Consider the following 21,303-nt stretch of genomic DNA (forward strand, 5'->3'; position numbering starts at 1 on the left):
GGTTGAGCGTCCGACTTCAGCCAGGTCACGATCTCGCGGTCCGTGAGTTCGAGCCCCGCGTCGGGCTCTGGGCTGATGGCTCAGAGCCTGGAGCCTGTTTCCGATTCTGTGTCTCCCTCTCTCTCTGCCCCTCCCCTGTTCATGCTCTGTCTCTCTCTGTCCCAAAAATAAATAAACGTTGAAAAAAAAAATTTAAAAGTCCACAGTGTCATTTGCACGCTGTGATTGGGATATTCCAGGAAAACGTCTGTGTTACTTGCTTAAGGTACATACCATCATCAGGGATTCATTCCTTTGGGTAAACTATTTAAAATATTAACAATACTCCTGAGATCCTTCATCTATGAAGTCATAAACAACTTAATATGAATTAGTGGAGAGAGCTTAGATGGGAAACATCCTAATATTTAAGGGAAAAGCAATAGTCAGCTAGAGTCTGTTGACTTGCCCTCGTTGGACCCTCTGGTGCCCCACTCCGCCATCATCCTCACTGCCTGTCTTACAGGGGCAAGTGAGGACTTGAGAATAAGGCAGTCTTGGTTTTATCTGAGACCGTGGGTGTAGATCCAAGCTGGGATATCTTCTGAGATGCTTATCAGGGATAGGGAATCCTGAAAGGATGGGAGAGTCTGGGAATACTTTGGAGACCTGTTATCCCTCAAAGGTTTTCTCAGAAATTTTTGACGATTATCGGCCAGCCAGCTCTTTCCTAATTGGTTTCTGATTCTCTACTCTCCTTTTTATCCATTTTATGTAGTGATGTCAGATTAATTTTGCTAAATTGGAGCTCTAAACACATCAAACTTTTGTTCTAAATCTTTTGCTACTTCCCATAATCTACACAATAGGGAGTGGCCAAAACCCAATTTTTTCATTCTGGGAGTTTAGATCCTCTGTGATCTAACAAGAGTTGTCCTTTCCAGCCTTCTTCATGCACCCTTCCAGATAGACTAGATCACATGTCATTTGAACATTTGTCTTCGTATACAGCAGCATCTCTGCCTGAAATATTCTCTTTGTCCCTGTTTAAACATGTCCAAATACTATAAAATGTCCCTACTTCCACCCCTATAATTCCTAAATTTGAAGCTGAAAACTGTTCAAGTGCTGGTTTTAATGAGTCAAATCTGTTTAATGCCATTTGACAACTTCAACTTGTGTGAGAGCCTATGCTAACCCCTCTGAAACAAAACACAAATAAAGCTGAAGGACAGCAACTGGTTTTTGTCATCTCCAGCACAGCTCCTTGAATGAGAGCTCAGGTAGCTGCATGGATGAATAAATGAATGAATGAAGGGAGAAGACCCTGACAGAGGGACACGGAGCTCTATTTGGCACTAGGTGATTGTAGCATTTTGCCACAGACACGATCTCCTGCATATACATAATAAAGCCAAGAGAGAGTAGGGAAAATCTCTGCCTATCTTAGAACCAAGATCACTCTTAGAGCTTTGGATGAATCACCAAGCAGGGCTCAAAGGGAGGCCTTTGAGGCATCTTTGTTCAGGGTCTGTGTGAAGCTAATTGAGGTGACCTGGTCATGGGGGCAGTGGTCTCCTAGAGCTAGGCTCAAGAAGGTGGAATTAACGAAACTCATAGGTTAATTCTGGGCTCTGGTCATCTTTCTGACATATGTTTTTCATTCTCTGTTGGAAGAATACAAAAGATCCTTCCTAGTTGGAGACATTTTGTTCAACCTTTTCATGTTCTAGTGGTAATCATTCTGGAACAAGAGCCCTTCACCTGTGGTACTCTTAACAATTTGCCTGAATAATTCTTTGTTGTGGGGATCTGTTGTGGGTACTGTAGGATGTTTGGCACTATCCCTGGCCTCTACTCACTAGATGCCAGTAACAACTTTCATCTCCACCCTCCCCAGTTGGGACAACCAAAAATGTCTCCAGGCATTGCTAAATATCTCTGGGTGGAAAAAAATCACCTCTGGTTGAGAACCACTGCTGTAGAAAATTCACTGCATTACTAGTTTCTTAAAGATAGGGGATGTGGCTTGGTTTTCTTTGTATCCCTCATCTCTTAGGACATGTCTGGAATATAGTGTTTATCCATTATTTCATTCAGACATTTATTAACTTCTATGAGACTCTGTATATGACAGGCCCGAGTCTTGTCACTGGGAGTGCAGCAGTGAGGAAGCTGCCAGGTCCCTGTCCTCAGCATGCTTATACTCTAGCAGCTCTCAACCCTGTCTCTGGTATTCTGACTGGTATCAGTTATTTCAATAGCTAGTTTTTCACATTGGAGAAGACAACCCAGCTTACACTTAAATAAGTCATAACATGTATATGACTATATGTATAGGTCAGTGTTTAGAAACACTCAAGTCTTTTCTCATAGCAAATATCAAACTAATATTTCCTTACACATGTCTCTCCTGCCTCTCTTTCTCTGTATTAGATCCCTGTTTCCTGATGAACCAAGTGAGTTCCTTTCCCAGAGAGAAATGTGATAAAGGGATGGGGACAGGCCACTGTGATTTTATGGGGCAAAAGTGGGAAGGAAGAAATGGGTACAGATTGTCCTGGAAGACTGGTCCTGACAGTTGGCATGTTTCCACAGCACATTCTGAGGTAGAAAGCATGGCGTCTTGCCTTTTCTTATACACAGGCCCTCTTTTATGTCTGTTCTACCAGGGACTTCCTACTCATACCTCAAGACCCAACTCAGCTCTCACTTCTTCAGTGATGCCTTTTCCAATTTCCCCAGGCATAGCTAGCTAGTTACTCTCTTGTCTAGCACTTAGTTTTAGGAGTTGCCAAAGCACTTATTATGTTGCTCAAGGCTAGTGTCTTAGCTGATTTTGAAATTTCCTTACCTAGCACAGTGACCACAGCACAGATAGTGTTCAGTAAAGATAGGTTGAATGACTGAAGCATACATAGCATGATTCCCTAGAAAGAGCCCTGTAGTAGTATCGGAATATGTAAATTCTTGCCGCAACTTTGTATCAAAGTGAATCTGCAGAGAAGTTATACAACCAAAATATCCACATAAAACCATATATCAATTGAAGATTGATTATTATTATATAGGGCAAGGCTATCTCTTCTGGAATTTACCTGGAGCCTCTCTCTCTGTCTCTTTCTCTCTTTCTCTGTATCTGTGTCCATGTCTGTCTTCCCCACCCATCCCCTACCACACTGCATACCACAAATCACTAGTAAAATATTCCATACTGATGACCAGAGTGTGCCCTTAACCTCCGTGCTCCCATCTGAACTCTCTTTGACTTCCATAGTCCAAACACAGCTCTCCCCAGTAAAGCATAGCATGAATCTTTCTCTCTCCCCCGACACCACTGTTACTTACGTGAAGACCTCAAACCCCCATCCTGCCAAAGCAGTGAAAAGCCTGGGACTCAGGTCTCGAGCTGGGTTCATGGCACAACCACTGTTCAATCCCAAGGAGGAAGAAATGACAATAATCAGGAGGCCGATGGCAATGGGTTCTAGGCCTTTGGGGACTCCCAAATTTCTGGAGTCAAAAATGGCAAAGACAATCATGAGGAGGAACATGGTGGCCACTACCTGCGGAAGGAGAAAATACATAAGGGACTGAACTTGTATTCTACTCATTTGCCCACTGCAGAATTTACCCCCTCTTGTTAAAGAACAAACCTAGTAATGACTAACATGCATTGGTGAGCAATCCTAGATGTGGGTGCCAGTGTCATCCTCATTTACACATTAGTTACGTGCCAAGGTCAAACTCAGTGAGCGGCAGTCAGGTGTGGACCCAGAGAGTTCAGCTCCGGTGACTCTTACCTTCACTACACCATTCTGCTAAGCTACTACCCAGCTAGCTAAGCAAGGAACTAAGGTCCTCAGTCAAACTGGCAAGACACCAGTGGATAAACGGGTAAAGGAAATGAACAGAAAATTCATAAGAAAAACAGAATTAAGAAACAAATAAGTGGGAAAATCTGATTCATAATGGAAAAATGCAAACACTACTAAACGTTAGGGAAATGATACCGGTTTCCTCAAGCTCTTCTGGCAGAACTAAATGTACCACTCTCAAAAGGAAATTCAGCAGTAATTTAGCAATATGCATTAAAAAATCCATAAAATTATCTATTCAGTTTGACCCAGCTAGGTATCTGAAAACCATACCCCGGAAATAATCCAAAATATGAAAAAAAATCATAAAACAAACATGCTCACTTCGGCATTATTTATAGTGCTAAAAAATTGGAAGAGATCTAAAAACATATTAAATAGGGAAAAAGCTAAAAATAATAATGGGAGTGTCTATTTATGGTCTACTCTACAGCCATTAAACACAATAAATATAAAAGCTATGTGATAATATTTAAAAGTGCTGATGATATTAAGTAAAAAATATATGCACGTTGTATTTCATATTTAAAAAACGTGCATAAAAGAAATACTGTAAGAAAACATTGTAAGAAATATTGTAAGAAATACAAGAATAGGTATTCTGAAGTGGTGCATTCTAGTTGGTATTTTCCCCACTATTTATTTTCTGTATTTTCCAAACTATTGTTTTACTTACTTAACCACTAATTGATGGACACTATTCACTGAATACCTATTATGTGCCAGGTGTTTCATATGTTTATCTCATTAGCACTTCCTAATAACCATCAGATAAATCCTATTATTATTATTATTATTATTATTATTATTATTATTTTAAGTAATCTCTATACCCAACCTGGGGCTCGAATTCACAACTCCAAGATCAAGAGTTGCATGCTCCACTGACTGAGCCAGCCAATTGCTCCAAGACAAATCCCACTATTACTCTCAGTTTACAGATGAGGAAACTTGCAGAGAAATAGGTTAAGAAACTTGCCCAAGGACACACAGCTCATAAGCAGAAGAATCAGGATGAGAACCAGGCAACTGATTTTAGAATTTGAGTTCCTCATCCTTTCATCTGTTTTCCAACACAAGAAGATTAAAAGTATTTGTATTCAAAGAATCATGTTATCCCAAGGGCGCTCTTCCCTGGAAAGTCTTTTCCCACTCTCCCAGGCAGGATAGAAGCTTCCACCTCTGGACTCCCATTACATTCGACTTTACTCTTATCACAATCCTGATCACCCTGGTACAGAGGGATCTGCTTACTTGTCAGATTGGGCACCAGACCCTGAAAGTTGAGGAAGGAACAGCCATGGAGCTGTATCTGGCTCGGTAGATGCCAACAAATATCGGCTGAATGAATGTTTATTAATTAAATTGTGGAATATCCTTGAACAATACTTAGAGGTAAACAATTTTGTGCTCTTGAGATAAACTGACCCAGAAATGCAGCCATGGTGGCCAGAGTTCTGTTGTATGTCCACTGAGTAACAGTTGGTACTCTCTGGAACTCTCCGCAAAGCCTAAAGAATACAGAACCTTCAGGGGTCTCCCATGGTTGGAGCATCAGGGTTTTCTAATACTCATTTTCTCTACTTAGCTATGCATAATAGCTGGCTTAAACCCACAGCTCTTAGAGAAACTGGCAACTCACTTTGAGAAAAGGTGAATGAAGTGAACACAGTGACTGAGGCTTAGGAGATCATATGGGGATAAGCATCGGGTAAGAGATGACAACACTCAGTGAGGCTGGACCTCCACTGACCAGAAGACCAAGCAATTTTCTTGTCACCAAGATACTCAGTGGTACATCTTGAAGACAGGAATTACAAGAGCATGTAACATGATATAGGATTGCATTATAAGAACAAGATTGGGAGGGAGAGAGGGCTGGCTAAAGGTTGAAAAATAACTGCTTATTGAGGGATTTTACTGCTACCTACCGTGTATTAAGCAGGTATTATTGATGCCATTTATGAGAAGACTAACCTGAGGCTTCAGTAGGTTCTGAGTGACTTGTTTCAGGGCAGATGCTTGGAAAGAGGCAAGACCGGGCCCCATCTCCCAGCACACTGCAGAATTCTGAGGGAGGCTTGTGTCACTCTCCTGCCCTCGGAGTGGCGGTGTGTCAGGGATGGCTTGGCCCCAGCTAACTCTTAGGAGGAGTAAGGAGGACAGCATTGCACCAGGACTCAGGGGGGAAATATGTGGGGCTAGAGGCTTCACTTTGCTCCTCACATTCTCAGAAAAGCCGAGAGCACAGGGATGAAACCCTGTGACCACACTGAATGAAGTATGCAAACCACACTGAATGAAGTATGCAATGAAGCCACTGCCCTTTTCAATGCAAGCCAGGGTTTTAGAGAGAAAGTCAGTATTCTTTCTCTCTTAGCTCGAATGGAAAGGACCTGAAATCACAGGAGACATCTCTAAAGGTCCCTCAACAGCTCTTGACTCTGCTCCCCTCTTCTTCATTATGAGATAAACTGTGCCTGAATTTAATGGAACGTAGGATCCCTGAGAAACCCAACTGTTTGCCATCGCCAGAGTCCATTCTGAGGCAGCCCCTGCATCCCTTACTGATGCAGCAACTGCGCCAGTCAATGTGAACTGTTCCCACCCTCCCTGTCCTCCGGGCACTTTGAACCATTATCACCTTGCCATTCTCTCTCACTTAATGGAGACTGATGCCCAGAGGGGTAAAGGACGCCCACCATCTTGTTTCCAGCAATCCTGCGTTCTCTCCCCTCCCATCTTTTTCTGTGTTGCTGTCCCAAGTTTATGAAACAACTTCCCTCCTGCTCCTTTCCTTCAGATGACACCAGTTTTTCCTAGTTTCTAACTGGCTAATTTAGTCTCCAGGCTGGAAAGGACCTTAAAGGGGACGCATCCCACAATGTCCATCATCTGGTGTTTGAATCTCTGAATCCAAGCTTTCCAGCCCTGGAGGTTACCCAGACAGGCCTACCACTAGACAGGCCTAATGACTGTTGTCCTATGACAAAAGGGTCTATATTTAGCCCAGCCCCAGTTGCTAGAAGAGTCTTCCTTTTATTGAATATAACTTGATCTCACCATAATTTCATTCATGTAGGGATTAAATATTTTATAATTAGTATATAAATACTGGTGTACAAATTTTACATACTTAATATATAAGTATAGTAATAAATATTTATTGAGTACCTGCTATGTACTAATTTCCACCAAATCTCCATGGAGGGTATACACACCAAGTCTAACTTTTTTTGCACTTGACACTCCCTCAAATCTTTGAAAGCTACTGGATGATGATCACATACATCCTCCCCAGCTCCTGCATGCACACCTTCTCTAGAACAAACATCCCTACTCTCCACTCATTGCTGTGTGACCTTTTTGGATCCTCTCTTTCAGTAGTATGTCCTCTTGAAGTGTGACATTTGGATGAGTCTGACACTCCAAGTATGGAAATAGAGTAAGACCCTAAACTACTTCATTTGAATACAATCTTCTATTTTTTCAGCTTATGATAACATTCCTTTTTATGGCAGCTACATCTCTCTGTGTCTTTTCCACCAAAACTTTTCTTATCATCCCAGCTCACTTAGACTCTCTGTTCCAAATTACTAATGTGACTCCTACAGTCCAGTTTCCCATCTAATTATCTTCACTTTTGCAATGTTCCTCTTGTTCTTAGGTGATCATTTTGTTTTTCACTAGATTCTAAATTCCTGAGCAGAGACTGTTTACAATACATTTTCCTCATATTATTCATTTTATTCTTACAAGTAATTTGATAAGTACTACTACTATCCCCACTTTACAAATGAAAACCTGAGACCCTGAAAGTTCAGTAGTTTAGCTAAGGCTACTCAGGGATTTGGGGCAGAACTGTTATTTTAAGTCAGGTACTCAGACTCCAAATCTTGGATCTTTACAACTCCTGTTTACTTGTCAGTCCCTCCAGCTCCAACACAGGGCTGAGCATACAGAAAGTGCTCAAGAAAGACTTGTTGCCTATTTGGTTTATTGATAAAAGTGGGAAGGAAAAAGGCTCAGGACATGAGGGCATAGTTTCTTTCATCTATCTTAAATGGAGGTGGACAGAGTTGGCAAACTGGAAGATTCATTTTATACACATGCTCACTCTTCCCTGTCCCATCGTATAAATCCTGATCACAAGAGAACAACTTAGAGTTGCTGGACATGTCCTCTCTCCCTTTTTTCCTCCCTCCCTCCCTCCTGGTCTCCTCCTACCCTTCCTTCCTTCCTTCCTTCCTTCCTTCCTTCCTTCCTTCCTTCCTTCCAGGTTGACCAGCAACCTTCCTGGGATACAGTAAGGGAGGAAGAGACTCTCAGGTTGATAATGTTGATCCTCCAACAAATAGACCAGAATAACTGTTCATTTGGCTACATCATAGATGGTGGGTGCATCTTGTTTAAATGCCAATAAGGTGGAGACACTTCTAGCTACCTTGAGAGTTTAGATAAACCTGTGCATATGAGGAGACACAAAGGATCAGTGATACTCTAGGCTCAACTACCACACTTCACAGTCCTTGAATTGAGATAGAAATGTCTTTTCTTATGGCCTCCCCATTCAGATCATAAAAGAGACTGTAATCCTGAAACAAACCCTATTTGCTCCTTGAGGGGTTGAAATGTCTAGTCATCTGCTCTCTTCTGGACCTCAAACAAAGTGAAACAAGTGTATATATTAAAGAGGAACCAGAAAACTTTTTTAGTAGTGTCAACTTTGGTAAAGGAAAAAACTTGTTAACAAAAAGCTTGGGTTATGCCTAATGACCTCTGACTTTGGAAACACAGCCTTTCCTTTCTGCTAGCCTATAATGCAACTATGCTTTCCCCTTACTAGATCATATCTTTTCACCAGAGTTAGATCTTTGTTAAATGTACACTTACTTGGTCTGCAAATGCATTTGTCAGGGACAGATATGGAGCTGGATATGTCGCAAAAATGTGTGCTGTTGCATTTTCTCCCACGATGAGCAATTTTCCACCAGCAAAGGACATAAGTCCATCTATGGAAGACAGAGCCCTGGAACATTAGTGTCCCCCTGGCAAAGCTGAGTGCAGCCTATGTCCTGTTTGTGCTAAATAGCTACAATCACTCAGGTTCAGCTTGGCAGATCCACACTGTTTGCCACTCCTCACTTCATAGCATGGTAGTTTTATGTTTTTTTTTTTTTTAAGTTTATTTATTTTGAGGGGCGGGGGAGGCATGGAGAGAGAGAGAGTGGGAGATAATCCTGAGCAGGCTCTGCACCATCAGCGCAGAACTCAACACGGGGCCCAAACCCACAAACTGTGAGATCATGACCTGAGCCGAAATCAAGAGTCAGGCACTTAATCGACTGAGCCAACCAGGAGCCCCCATAGCATGGTAGTTTTAGAGATGTCCAAAGAAATTCCAGGATACCAGGTCAAAGATGGAAAGCCATGGTTGCCCTCTATGGTTCACTCCAAACTTGAGCCAAATCCTTAGCCATTGGATCTGGGGAACTAATATTCTCTGGGGGAAATTCTTGGAATTTTTGATATCAACCAAATGCCAAAGTGGAGCTTTGATGTACTGTAGGCAGAACTCATAATTCCCAGAGGGTTCTCAGTAACCCCCAATATGAGTCCAGAAATTGGGGGTGTGCTGTGGTACAGTGAAGATGCCCTCAGAACAAGGGAGACAGCAGTCCTCCACCCAGCCAGCGCTGGCCCCAGTCCCTCCTGCCACAGCAGCTGGCTCTCCAAGTTTCTGATCTGGGCTGCAATTCTCTGTCATTCCTCTTAGGCTCTCTTTCTCAGAAAGACACTCTGTGGGAAGAAGCCTCCTTCCACGTTGTATTTCTCTAAGGCATGGTTTCATAAATTCTAGTTCCTAAGGGCTTCAATTCAAGAGTCATAATGTAGGAGACTTAACTTGGGTTAGACAGAAGGAACTATTTTAACAGTTAATTTCATACAATCTCAAGATTTTTTAGTTTGAAGAGTCTTAGAAGTCAATTCTCTCATTTTCCAGAGAAGGAAACTGAAACAACAAAGTCAGATGACTTACTTAAGTCACACAGCTCTTTACTCACACAGCACAGAGTTAAAGTCTGGGGCTTCAATCGTCAGGGCTGTGTTTTCACCCCACGACTGCTGCAGAACAGAAGTCCTGGTTGTTGGACAGAATGGAGAAGAGATCCCCACCTAGCCTATTCTCAACTATGCCTCTTCCTTCAAAGACTTTGTTCCAGATTCTTTCTCTAAATACTTACTCATCATATCCTTTGCTACCTACCAGTCAACACCTCCTCTCCCAGCCAACTCAGAGAAAGCTTGTGGAGAAGCCACTGGCTTATTGCTTATTTTGTGCATGTTCACATTGTGGTACTGATTGGATCTAAAAATAGACTTCAAGTTCTGCCCTCCGTTTAAGCTTGTGACCATTTTCTTAAACAGGCTTCATGAATTTGTCCTAATGATAATGTTGGTCCCATTATTTAGAACCTAGAATTCTTAGAACTGCCTGTCAACTGCGGAACATGTTCTGCTCTTGCCTTATCTTATCTCTTCCTACCAAGTAATTCTGACTTTAAAATCATGGCCAGCTGTCCTACTCACCATAGTAAATGCCAAAGAGGGCTGCAGCTCCTACAAAGGCTCCCAAAAACTGGGCTCCCACATAAAAAGGAAATTTGAACCATTTCATCCGTCCAAAGAGACACATTGCAAAAGACACAGCTGGGTTGATGTGGCCACCTACAAGAAAGATAAGATGATTAGGGATGTCAGCAGCAGGCCAGGGAGAATTATTATGAAGAAAGCCTTATCTAGAGATCCCAGGCAGAATTCAGTCTTCTAGGTAGAGAACTGTATGTGAAGAGACAGAGACTTAAGCATTTGTGAGTGTAAGTATGTGTGTAAGTGTGTGTGTTTGTATTTGAGTGGGGAGGAAATGGGAACTAGTAACCTGCAAGTGTCATTAGACACTGTTTAGAGAGTTAAGCTTTCTGAAAAGGGAGTCAGATATAGAAAGAAACTTGGACTCACGAGGCTTACTTTCTGTCTATATCTATCATCAATCTACCATCTAGCCATCATCCATCCACTGGGCTTTATCTATCTATAAAACAGTAACCTCAAAGAGATTGATATAAACTGATAACTTCAATATATTTTTAAGTCAATATATTTATACAATATATTGTTTAAGGTTTAAATCTGCATCTAGTAATTCCTTGGTCCACATCCAGAAGGTCTAAAACAATCTTAAGATGGAAAAGAGATGTTTAAGGGGAAATGAACCCTCATAAGCACTCTGAGACAGAGACCTCATTCTTCACCTTGGCCTTCACACAATGAAAGGCACATAGCAAGTGTTCAAAATATGAAAGCCAAATAAATAAATAGTCAGAGGATTTTATTCAGGTAGCTCAGACTGCAAAAGTACTGAGAGGGAAAGTTGTTTGGGAATTCGAGAGGGTGTGTTCAGGATGGTGCCTTGCAAAGCAACAGGTGATTTCTCCTGGCAGAGATGAGCGCACAGCCTGGAATACTGCTGGACAAAGCAGAGTGGTGTAGTGGAAAGAACATAAGTGTGAGGCACAGAGAATGCCGCCCTCAAGTCTTGGCTCTGCCAAGGTTGTTGTAACGATCAGATGATTCATACGAAGAGCCCGGGGTGGAACTGGAGCCCACCAGGCCCAAGACGGAAGTCTTATGAGAGCAGATTGAACCCTTTCAAGGTGCTGTTCTGGGCAAGTGACCCCCTTTCCCGCACTCAGAGACCATTCTGTGATAGAGGCAACCTTAATATTTTATTTGTCATCACACAAAGCTCTTTTGTTTTTTCAAGAATTTATACTGCTTATAGAATGCTACATCAAAAACAACCATCATAGCCTAGGTAACAGTAGGCAGTGTGAACACTGTCACGGGGGACGTTTCAAAATTAATGGAGGAGTTGTGAGATCCGATTGGCCAGATTTGAATGGCAGACCACTGGCATATTCACAAGGAAGCAGGGTGTGGTAACTTCCTTCCAGTAAGGTAATGTTTTCTATTTCAAAACCAGATGTCGTTTGACTTCACCAGTCTGTGACCACAAATGAGATCTTATTTATATTTATGCCCAGTGCACATTGGTTATTTTTGGAATCCTCAAAGAGGGCCTTGTATGTGCCCACAAACCAGTATGTTAGCTGTAGCCACGTGAGAAAGTCATCTCCCCCACAGTCTTCCTATCCTAGTCCCGTGGCTGCTGAGACAACCAATACGGGTGTCTGTGTGGATGTCAGTGGTAGGCTGGTGTGTTGTCCCTGCACCTTCCCACCAGTGGGAATGCACCAGTCTTCAAGGAGCCTCTCCAGAGATGGGGAGATGAGCTTCCTTTCCAACCCAATGCCATCTTGTATTAACCGAACTTAGAAACTGCTGTACTTGTATTTTGGGGTCTCACAGACTCTCGTGAACAACTTGGTCAGCTCTTAACCCTCACCCAGAAACAGCCTCTAGTGGAAACAGTCCCATCAGCTCTGGTTCTCACCCCTCTGGCCACAGGGGCTTAACCCAGGTCTAGGGGCCATATGGGAAGACTTCACACCATCCCTCACCCTCTCTTCCTTTTCTTGCTGGTCTCTGCCCCTTTTTTTCCTATGGTGACTGCCCATATCCCTGAGTATATCAATGGATACAAACAGACATGGGCTCCAGTGGTGATGAAAGCAATTTCTTACACTCCTAGGGCCTGGGGTCAATTTTTCTAAATAAATAGAATTCAATTCAGGGTGTTATGCAGGTGAAATATTCCCAAACCGTGTCACTACCTAAAAAACAGCTGAGAATGCACTCATGTTTATATCCCACGGTTTGCGGAAACCACACTTGTTGCGTGAACATAGTGGGGCATTGGGGGCAGCAGTGGAGCCTCCTGCATGCTTGTTTTAAGCCACAACTATGATCTGTGCCTGCTGTCAAGGCCTGCACTGTAATCTGGCCTTGGCACAGTCAGGATGGTCCCCTGTGTGCTCTTATGCTTAGGTAGTGCAGCCCTGGGATCACAGCAAAGGCTTGACGAGAGAGTGAACATAAACACTGCTCATGCCAAACAAATCACACATACAGGCATCTCTAGCCTGGACCACCCCAGGATCTGAGTCCATGTGCTATGGAAAGGGTGCCAGCCAGCAAATGACTGTTCCAGGTGCCCAGCTCAAGGAGGCTCCCCCAGGGTCTAGGCAACCATTCTTCAGCGCTCCAATGGCAGTATCTGTCACCAGGCCAGCTGGCCAGCATGGTTGTCTGGCAGGTCTGCTCTGCCCAAAGGCCCTGCTTATAACGCCCTTCCCATAATAGACCACTGTGAATATTGTGTGACCGTGGGGACATGAGGTTTGCTGTCACGTAGACCTGCATCAAATCTTTGCTCTGCTCTTTGCCAGTTGTGCGACTCCAGCAATTTATTTAATATCTTGGCGCTCCACTTTTCTTGGTGGGATGTAGACAGTAATGCCTGCCTTAGAGGGCTGCTTTAGAGAAAAGAGATAAAGTATGGACAGCCCCAGGATAGCAACCAGCACGTGGTGTTTCCCTTTCTTCCTTTATCCCCAGTGGTCCTGCCTTAGTGTTCTGACAAGGATTCTGAAAGATTCTGAGTGCCTTTGAGAACTGGATCATTTCCACAGTGCTCTCCTAAGTCCCCAGACTGCGTTAAATATCATCATTTCATTTTGCTTCTCAGAACATTGTGAGTGGCTTCTAATCAGGGCAGAATTAGCCCGTGATCTGCTTGATGAGACCTGCACTTCCATGAAAGCACCAGTCATTTTGCAAGTGGCATAGACTTTTTCATTGCTGTGGGTAAAGGTCCAGGGATTTTTCTCTCTTGGAGTGATCTTCACTGGGCTCGGCATGGGGTATCCGAGAACGGCTTCCAGGCATGGGGTAGAGAAGGTAAAAGATCATATTGATGGAAGAAGAATACAATATAGTGACTAGATTTAGGGGTCAGCTAGTTCTGAATCCTAACCCCATCTCTGTCTCTTGCTAAATGTTGCCTTTGCACAAGTCACTTACCGTTTGCTGTCCCCTTTGATTTTAACATCTATAAAAATAGAATCAAATACATATTCTTTCAGGGTTGTGGAGATCCAAATAAATTGAGGCATGTAAAGCATCCAACACTAGGCTAGCACACTGGAATGGTTGAATTAACAGCAGCTATTATTATTTCTATTACTTACCAGAGACACCTCCAGTCACATAAATGGCCATTACAACTGCCATTGCAAATCCAACATTGATAGTGACAATTCCTCCCAAGTGTCCACGACTGAGGATAGCTTGGGCAACAGAGCCACATCCAAGGACCTGGAATGAGAGGAAGCTTCATAAGTGGGGATGGCGACTGTCAAAGACAATGGAAAGCCACAGGAACAAGAAAGATGTTTTAAGCAAACATGGAGATTGGGCTGCCTCAGGCTTCATGCAAATCAAATCGTAATGATCCCGCTGTGCACAGAGAGCAAAATGGTGGTTCTGAAGCTGTATCTGGCTTACAGATGAGGTTTCTGGGCCTGCAGCATTAACATTTTCCCCATACTTGTAAATCGGGTAATTTCACACCATGATCCAGGGTTCTGCTCTTAGTTTAAATCAAACTTTTTATTTGAGGCAGTTGTAGAGTCCCTTGAGGTTATAAGAAATAGCACAGAAAGATCCCATGTACTTTTTACCACTGGTTCCTTTTCATCAATCAGAAGATCTAGCAACCACAGGGAAATAATTTCCTGGAGCAGAGCAGCAGCTGGTCACTCCCTTTAAATTAATGTTTATTTTTGAGAGAGAGAGCATAAGTAGGGGAGGGGCAGAGAGAGGGGAGGCTGCTCACTCCCTTTAAACAGAGCTTGTATGCTCCCAAGTGGCTCACTCACTTCACTCCACTCACGGAGGTCTCCTTCCTGGCCCCTATAGGAGAGCTGGCAATCCCTGCCCTGGAAGTTCCCAGTGTAAGCCATCTCAGGCTCACAGTCATATGCACATCTGACAAATGGAAAGGCCATTTGTGCCATGTACAAAGCCATGGGAAAGGGCATCTGATGTGCAAGAAAACAAAGGAAAAGTGGCAGGGGGATAGCATTGGCAATCTAGCTCTCCTCATCCCCATGTCTTTTCTCCCTGATGAGGCTGTACTTTCTTAGGGAGCCGGGCTGCCAAACTTACTGCTTCTTGCATTCCCTCTGGCACCAAGCACAGAGCTGTGCTTATAGGAAGCACTCTGCAAACAGTTATACAGTAAAGAGGAAGTAGGATCTTCCATAGTCTTCAGCTGTAGAGGGTATTTTGGAGAATGGGATAAGTATTCAGAAATGTCTGGAACAAATATATTATGGTACATCTACTCAGCAGAGTACTATGCAGCTGTATCACAGAATGAAGCAGATCAGTGTGTACGGAAAGATTCCCAATATATACTATTAACTTTTTTTCATGTTTATTTATTTTTGAGAGAGGAGAGAAAGTACAAGCAGGGGAGGGACAGAGGATTTGAAGCAGGCCCTGCACTGACAGCAGCGAGACCAACACAGGGCTCATACTCATAAATCATGAGATTGTGACATGAGTCAAAGTCAGACGCTCAACCAACTGAGCCATGCAGGCGCCCCTATATTAATAACTTTTAAGAAAAGATATAGAGCAGTGTTAAAGCACACTGCCAATCATATTCAAAATATATTACATTAAAACCTTGGATTGTGAGTAACTTGTTCTGCAAGTGTTCCACAAGTGAACAAACATTTCTAATAAATTTTAAGTTGATAAATGAGTGATGTCTTGCAATACGAGTAGTATGTGATGCCTAACATCACATGATCACAACCAAGTTAATGATTCTCTCTCTCTCTCTCTCTCTCTCTCTCTCTCTCTCTCAGTGGGATTGTAGATGATTGTTTCTCATGCTCAGATGCTCGGTCTCAGGCTGCAGTGTTTGGCAGTTATCATTGATTTTTCAGAATGTTAGAAAGTGCCCACAACTGACACTAGTGTATTTTTTGTCACTTCAGAGCACCTATGGACAGTCCTCTGCTTTTCCAAACAAAGTAAGCTTAGGAAAGAATGCTTTGCTTCATTCTAGGTCAGACGGTCAGACTGCCTGCAGATAGAGACCCCTTCTTCTGCTGCCTTATTGACAATTACATTAAATACAGTATATGACAAAAGTTTATTAATATTGTACTATAGTCAACATCCATATGAGCATATACAATGGCCCCCATGCAGAAAAAATTCCATTGAGTCAGTAGATAGCAGTGATTCCATAAGGGATTGTGAAAGTCGTCCTACACAATAACCCTTCTCTCTCTTGTCTCCCTCACACCAGCCACAAAGGTTTTCAAAGGCAAGTAAAAAAAATTTTTTTTATTTTCTTTAGTATTTTGTATTATATTACAGGACTGTAATCATTTCTACATGAATATTTTTGAGTTGTGGAATGAATCATCTGAGTTTCCATTATTTCTTAAGGGAAAATTTGCTTTGATATACAAGGGCTTTGGATTACAAGCATGTTTTTGGAACCAATTATACTTGCAAACCAAGGTTTTACTGTGTATGTATTTCTTTTTACATTCATGAGCCATGTCTATGAACACAGATCAGGAGATGGTACTTCCATGGGGGGAGCTAAATGGCCAGTGCAGATACTGGGAGAGCAATTTTCATTGCATACTTTTTTTTTTAACCATGTGTTTTAGTTTGTTTGTACCTCTATAACAAAATACCACAGACTGGGTGGCTTATAAACAACAGGCACCTATTTCTCACAATTCTGGAGGCTGGAAGTTCAAGATCAGGATGCCAATATGGTCAGGTGAAAGCCCTATTCTGGGTTGCAGTCTTCTCTGTTGTATCCTGCAGAGCAGAAGGAACTGAGCAAGCTCTCATAAGTCTTTTAAAAGGGCACTAATCCTATTCATGAGGGCTCCATCCTTGTGATCTAATCACCTCCCAAAGGCCCTACCTCTAATACCATCACTGTGGGCATTAGGTTTTTAGCAAATGAATTTGGCAGTGGGGGGGGGGACACAAATATTTGTAGCATCATGCGTTTCCTAATTTTTAAAAAATGAGTCCTATATTTTCACTGAACAACTAAAACCATTTAATCACGGTCCATTAAGGAAACATTTGATGAGGGAGTGTTACTGGGAAAGACAGATTAGTTACATGTAAGTCTGTTAGAAAAGCAACAAGACAATAAATGGCCATCAGCCATCCTCATGCTGTGGTTTAAACAGCTAGTATGCTCCTGGAGGAATAAGTTCTGGACTGCAGGATCATTAAATCATTGCTCTTTATATTTTGAATTGGCCAAACTTTTTCTAGAATACATGGCTCAGTTTGGGTTTCATAATGAAACAACAACTTCAAGAAGGACTCAGCATCAAGTAAAGAATATTATTTAAGGACACGTGAGGAAAGGTTTCAGAAATAAATATGCTCAAGGAAAAAAGAGATTAAACATGTGAATGCCTCTTATCAGGAAGATAATAACCAGCCACTAAGTGTCTCTTCACAAAAGGATGAGAAGAGAAGTGTGAACCTGAAGTAGGAGAGGTAGCACATAAACAATTTCTTGACAGTGATGGATTAATTCTAAACTGCTCCCCCAGGGTGCATTTGTGAGGTCTTTCATAGAAATATAATATACAAACAATAATTTCATACATATAGAATGATTTTGTTTTACTCCTCCCTGAAGGCAGAGAAATTATCTTGATGGTCTTTCAATAGCCTCTGTAATCCCCAATTCTAAGACATATTGACTCACCTCAGTGCTAACTGCTGGATGGTAGGGTTAAGTAGGTGGCTTGATATCTTGAGGGACGCCCTTGGGCTACCCATCACACATGCACTGGCTTGGCTCCAGACCCTACACTGAATCCTAAGTGAGGTTGTACTAGGAACATGTTCCCCTTTCCTTATTCAAAAACATCCCCTGGGTCCATTTCATAGCCTATCAATTTCACTTACACTTGACCTATTTTTTTCCCAGAATCTCTATCTATTATAATAACTCTCTGAATTAAAACCACCACCACATTGGTGTCTTTCTTTTTAATTTAAACTGAATTAACTGCCCTGTGCACAACTTCCAAAGTAACTGGCATTTTGGCAGCATCTTCAGAAAACAAGAATAAAAGTTTACTGACAACTGCCATGACTTGATTTAGACAATGAGGTGTAATGAGACACATCTGGACACAGGCCAGTCCTGAAATATTACTGCTTTCCATATAAGCATCTTCCTGCTTTTATGGTCTGATGTGCGTGCACTCGTGCTAGTCTAGAGGGGACAGAAAAGTTTTAAATGGCCTGAGTGGATTCAGGGAGGCCTCTGCCCTGTCAAATTTCATAATGATTAATATTCTCCTTTTCCACCCCAGATGCTGAAATGGTTTTTTTGTTCTTTCCTCGGGAGGATAATCGATGCTGTGTGCTGTGGGAAAGGAAGGAGGACAAATGAACAGTGTGGGGACTTCCCTGACCATCAGAAATTGCCACTCAGATTTCAGCCCAGATTTACATCATTGCTTTAAAATTTTAAAATACATTTATTATAGTCTCAGAGGCAATGAGGAAGTCAGGCAACTACCCTCTAGTATCACCCCTTGCCTGCCTCGTCCCACCTGAATTTACTGCACAGGGAAGCAGTCCTTGGATATCCTAATGTATCGCGGCCTGATTGCTAGGGAACTGGTCACCCACTCTGGTTTCCTTCTTCTGTGCGCCCAGTGTAGTTTTTTTCCTTCCAAAATGAAAGAACTTTCCTTCATGGTATTACTGAGAAATTTTCCAACCAACTCCCTGCCCTAACCTTTGAAAAGCCTGTCCTACCATTCTCCTTCTTAGATACAGAGAAAGCCTATTATCATATCCACTTTGTCTCAGTTTTCTGGTCTCCCTATCTGGAAAGCTGTTTTGGACCCATTACCCATTCATAACTCACCACACCTAACCTTTGTTCTTTGAAATTCAATCGTACTGTCCATACTATACAAGTAGTGCTTAGTTGTTTTTCAAATGCCGGACCTTGGTTTCCTTATCTAGAAAACAATTTCTAAGATTCCTTTCCATATCCACAACAAACACTAGGCTGGTTTATTTTGTTTTATTGTTTCCTTAGGTGTTGTGTTTCCCACGCCCACCATCCCCTCCTTGTATGTGGAGGCCATGTACAGACCTTCAAGTTCTGTTCCACCTTCTTGTCAGGATCTAGCAACTGCTCAGTCTAACTGCCTTCTCCAGGAGAGTTAGAGAACTCACAAAAGCATGTAGAGGAGGAAAGGTGTTACAAGTCATGGATCTGGTCCTCACTGTGTCCTTCGCTGTGCCCCCAAAGCTCCTCATTCATCTCTCATTCATATTCTCCCAATAGCTTCACCAAGCTTTCTCTTCTCTCGTCTGCCAATCCACCAACCTCCTTTCTGCAAATACCACCACCTTCTACTTACTCCGTGCCTGTAAGTTGCCTTGAAGCTCAATGACAATGTAGAATATCACATTTGCGTTAGTTATCCAGCACTATGTAACTACCCCTGAACTTAGTGGCTTAAAATGACAACATTTATTTTGCTTGTGAGTCTGCAGTTTGGGCAAGGTTGGTCAGGGCATTTCAACTCTGCTCCATTTGGTGTCAAGTATGATGGTTCAAAGTTGATAGGATTATAATTATCTAAAGGCTAACACATTCACGTGTTTAGTGGTTGATATTGGCTCTCAGCTGATGCCTTAGCTGGAGCATTGGCCCAAACACCTACAAATGGCCTCTCCATGTGGACTGGCTTCTTTACAACATGGTGGCTCGGTTCCAAGTGTGAGCACCATAGTCTCCAGAGCCTGGGGTCTTAAACCCTGCATGATGCTCTCTCCTCAGCCTTAGCACCATGCTGGTTCTGAACTCAATGGCACATATACTGGATCTTATATAGGCATTTCACCAACAATATCCTAAACAGGTATTCATCTGGTCCATGTTGGATTACTGTGAGGCATAGGGAGCTCATTATCACATCAGGCAGTTTGTGCTATATATTTTTTCATTGTTCCATTGGCTGGGGAGTCCTTCCTTATATGAAGTTGGAATCCTCTCTCCTGTAATTTCTGTCAATTAGCTCTAGGCCCGTTCTTGGGACTATAAAGAATAAACTTCTTTCACATACCAGGCTTCTAATAAATGGAGGGAGCCTAAGGTCCTCTCTAAGTTCCCTTTCCTGGATGCCTGTCCCTTCATTTTTGATTCCTGAGAGTCAGATTCCCAGTGAGTCTCACCTGGTTGAGCTCTGGGTTGTCAGCATTCCTCTTAAAACACAGGGCCCAGAAATGGACACAATCCTCCCTTATTTGTGTGTCATGTTCTGACATGGTAATTTATCCTATACCCTCTGCTCATTGCTTCTGCTGCCATCTAGTGGGACACTCAGGCACAGGATGTACTTGAACTGTTGACATATCTACGCCTGATTTTCCCAATTTTACAAGGTATACAAGATCATGTGTTAAACTTCTTTGTCTCTGTAACAGCATCTAGAATATTGAAGGTAATTAAATAAACAGATTTTAGCTGCTGTTTCCAGGTACGACTGTCGGTGTCTGTGTAAATGAACATGTCAATTCTCAGTCTCAGCTTGATTATCTATTAAAGCGTAATAATAATACCAGCCAGGCTTGTTTCATAGGATTGTTTAGTAAAGGTGCGAATGGGATAACAACAATGAAAGCACTATTTAAATGACAAAGGGCAATGACAAGTGCAGGATATTATTGCTTTTAATATAAACTAAAAAAGAAAACTCCCATTTTGGGTGAGTAAGTTAAGACAAATGGACTCATGAACTTAACCACTGACTCACTGATGGGTAATAAAACCAGGGAGAAACACATCTATGAAATGTATTACAAATAGTTGCTGTTTCATTCCTAGTAGTGGGATAAATTTGCAGAAGAGAGAAAGTGGGAAGCTGACAAGAGCTTCACATAGTTTTGCCTATTTATGATTCCTCTCCAAAGATGGGTCCTTTCATATTTGGTGGGGTTTTAGTGCTTTTGGTAGGAAAGCAACACAGAAAGGGGAGAGGGTAAATACTGTTGTTATTATCAGGCACCACATGTGGCAGGAGTGGGAGAAAGAATTTCAGTGGAAAAGCAAGAAGGACATTTGAAAGGCAGTTGGACTGGTGACCAGTCATTCTCAATCACCCAGGCCAAACATTCTGGAATCATTTGTATTCCCTCCTCTTCTCTCCCTTTGCCATTCATAGCCAATCATTCTCAAATTTTCTGAGTCTTCTTCTGCAGCCCCCAGCCAGTGTCCTCACCCCCAGTGTCTCCCCACTCAGTGACCATGCCAGATGAAGCACAACTTATATGCCATTACTCAGGAAGTAGCAGCACAAACACCTCCACCTGGTCCTCAGGG

The 21,303-nt window shown here is 42.4% G+C and overlaps 1 protein-coding gene across 4 annotated transcripts in view; it reads right to left on the bottom strand.

Annotated features, from left to right (window-relative positions):
* The window catches only part of AQP9 (aquaporin 9), a 79,217-nt gene that overhangs the window by 35,940 nt on the left and 21,974 nt on the right, over positions 1–21,303 (bottom strand). For all 4 annotated transcript variants that reach the window (XR_006961281.1, XM_047075057.1, XM_047075056.1 and 1 more), the window contains exons 2-5: positions 14,069–14,195; positions 10,449–10,586; positions 8,751–8,869; positions 3,328–3,545 (exon numbers count right to left, since the gene is read on the bottom strand). Coding sequence is in view for 3 of the 4 variants with exons in the window: in XM_047075057.1 (XP_046931013.1) it covers positions 3,328–3,545; positions 8,751–8,869; positions 10,449–10,586; positions 14,069–14,195 (602 nt within the window). In the remaining variant the exon portion in view is untranslated. The remainder of the gene's footprint in view (positions 1–3,327; positions 3,546–8,750; positions 8,870–10,448; positions 10,587–14,068; positions 14,196–21,303) is intronic.

The sequence above is a fragment of the Lynx rufus genome, unplaced genomic scaffold (assembly GCF_022079265.1).
Source record: "Lynx rufus isolate CCGP_SWC_20201006 ecotype Redwood Valley unplaced genomic scaffold, mLynRuf1.p SCAF_13, whole genome shotgun sequence".
Lineage (NCBI taxonomy): Eukaryota > Metazoa > Chordata > Mammalia > Carnivora > Felidae > Lynx > Lynx rufus.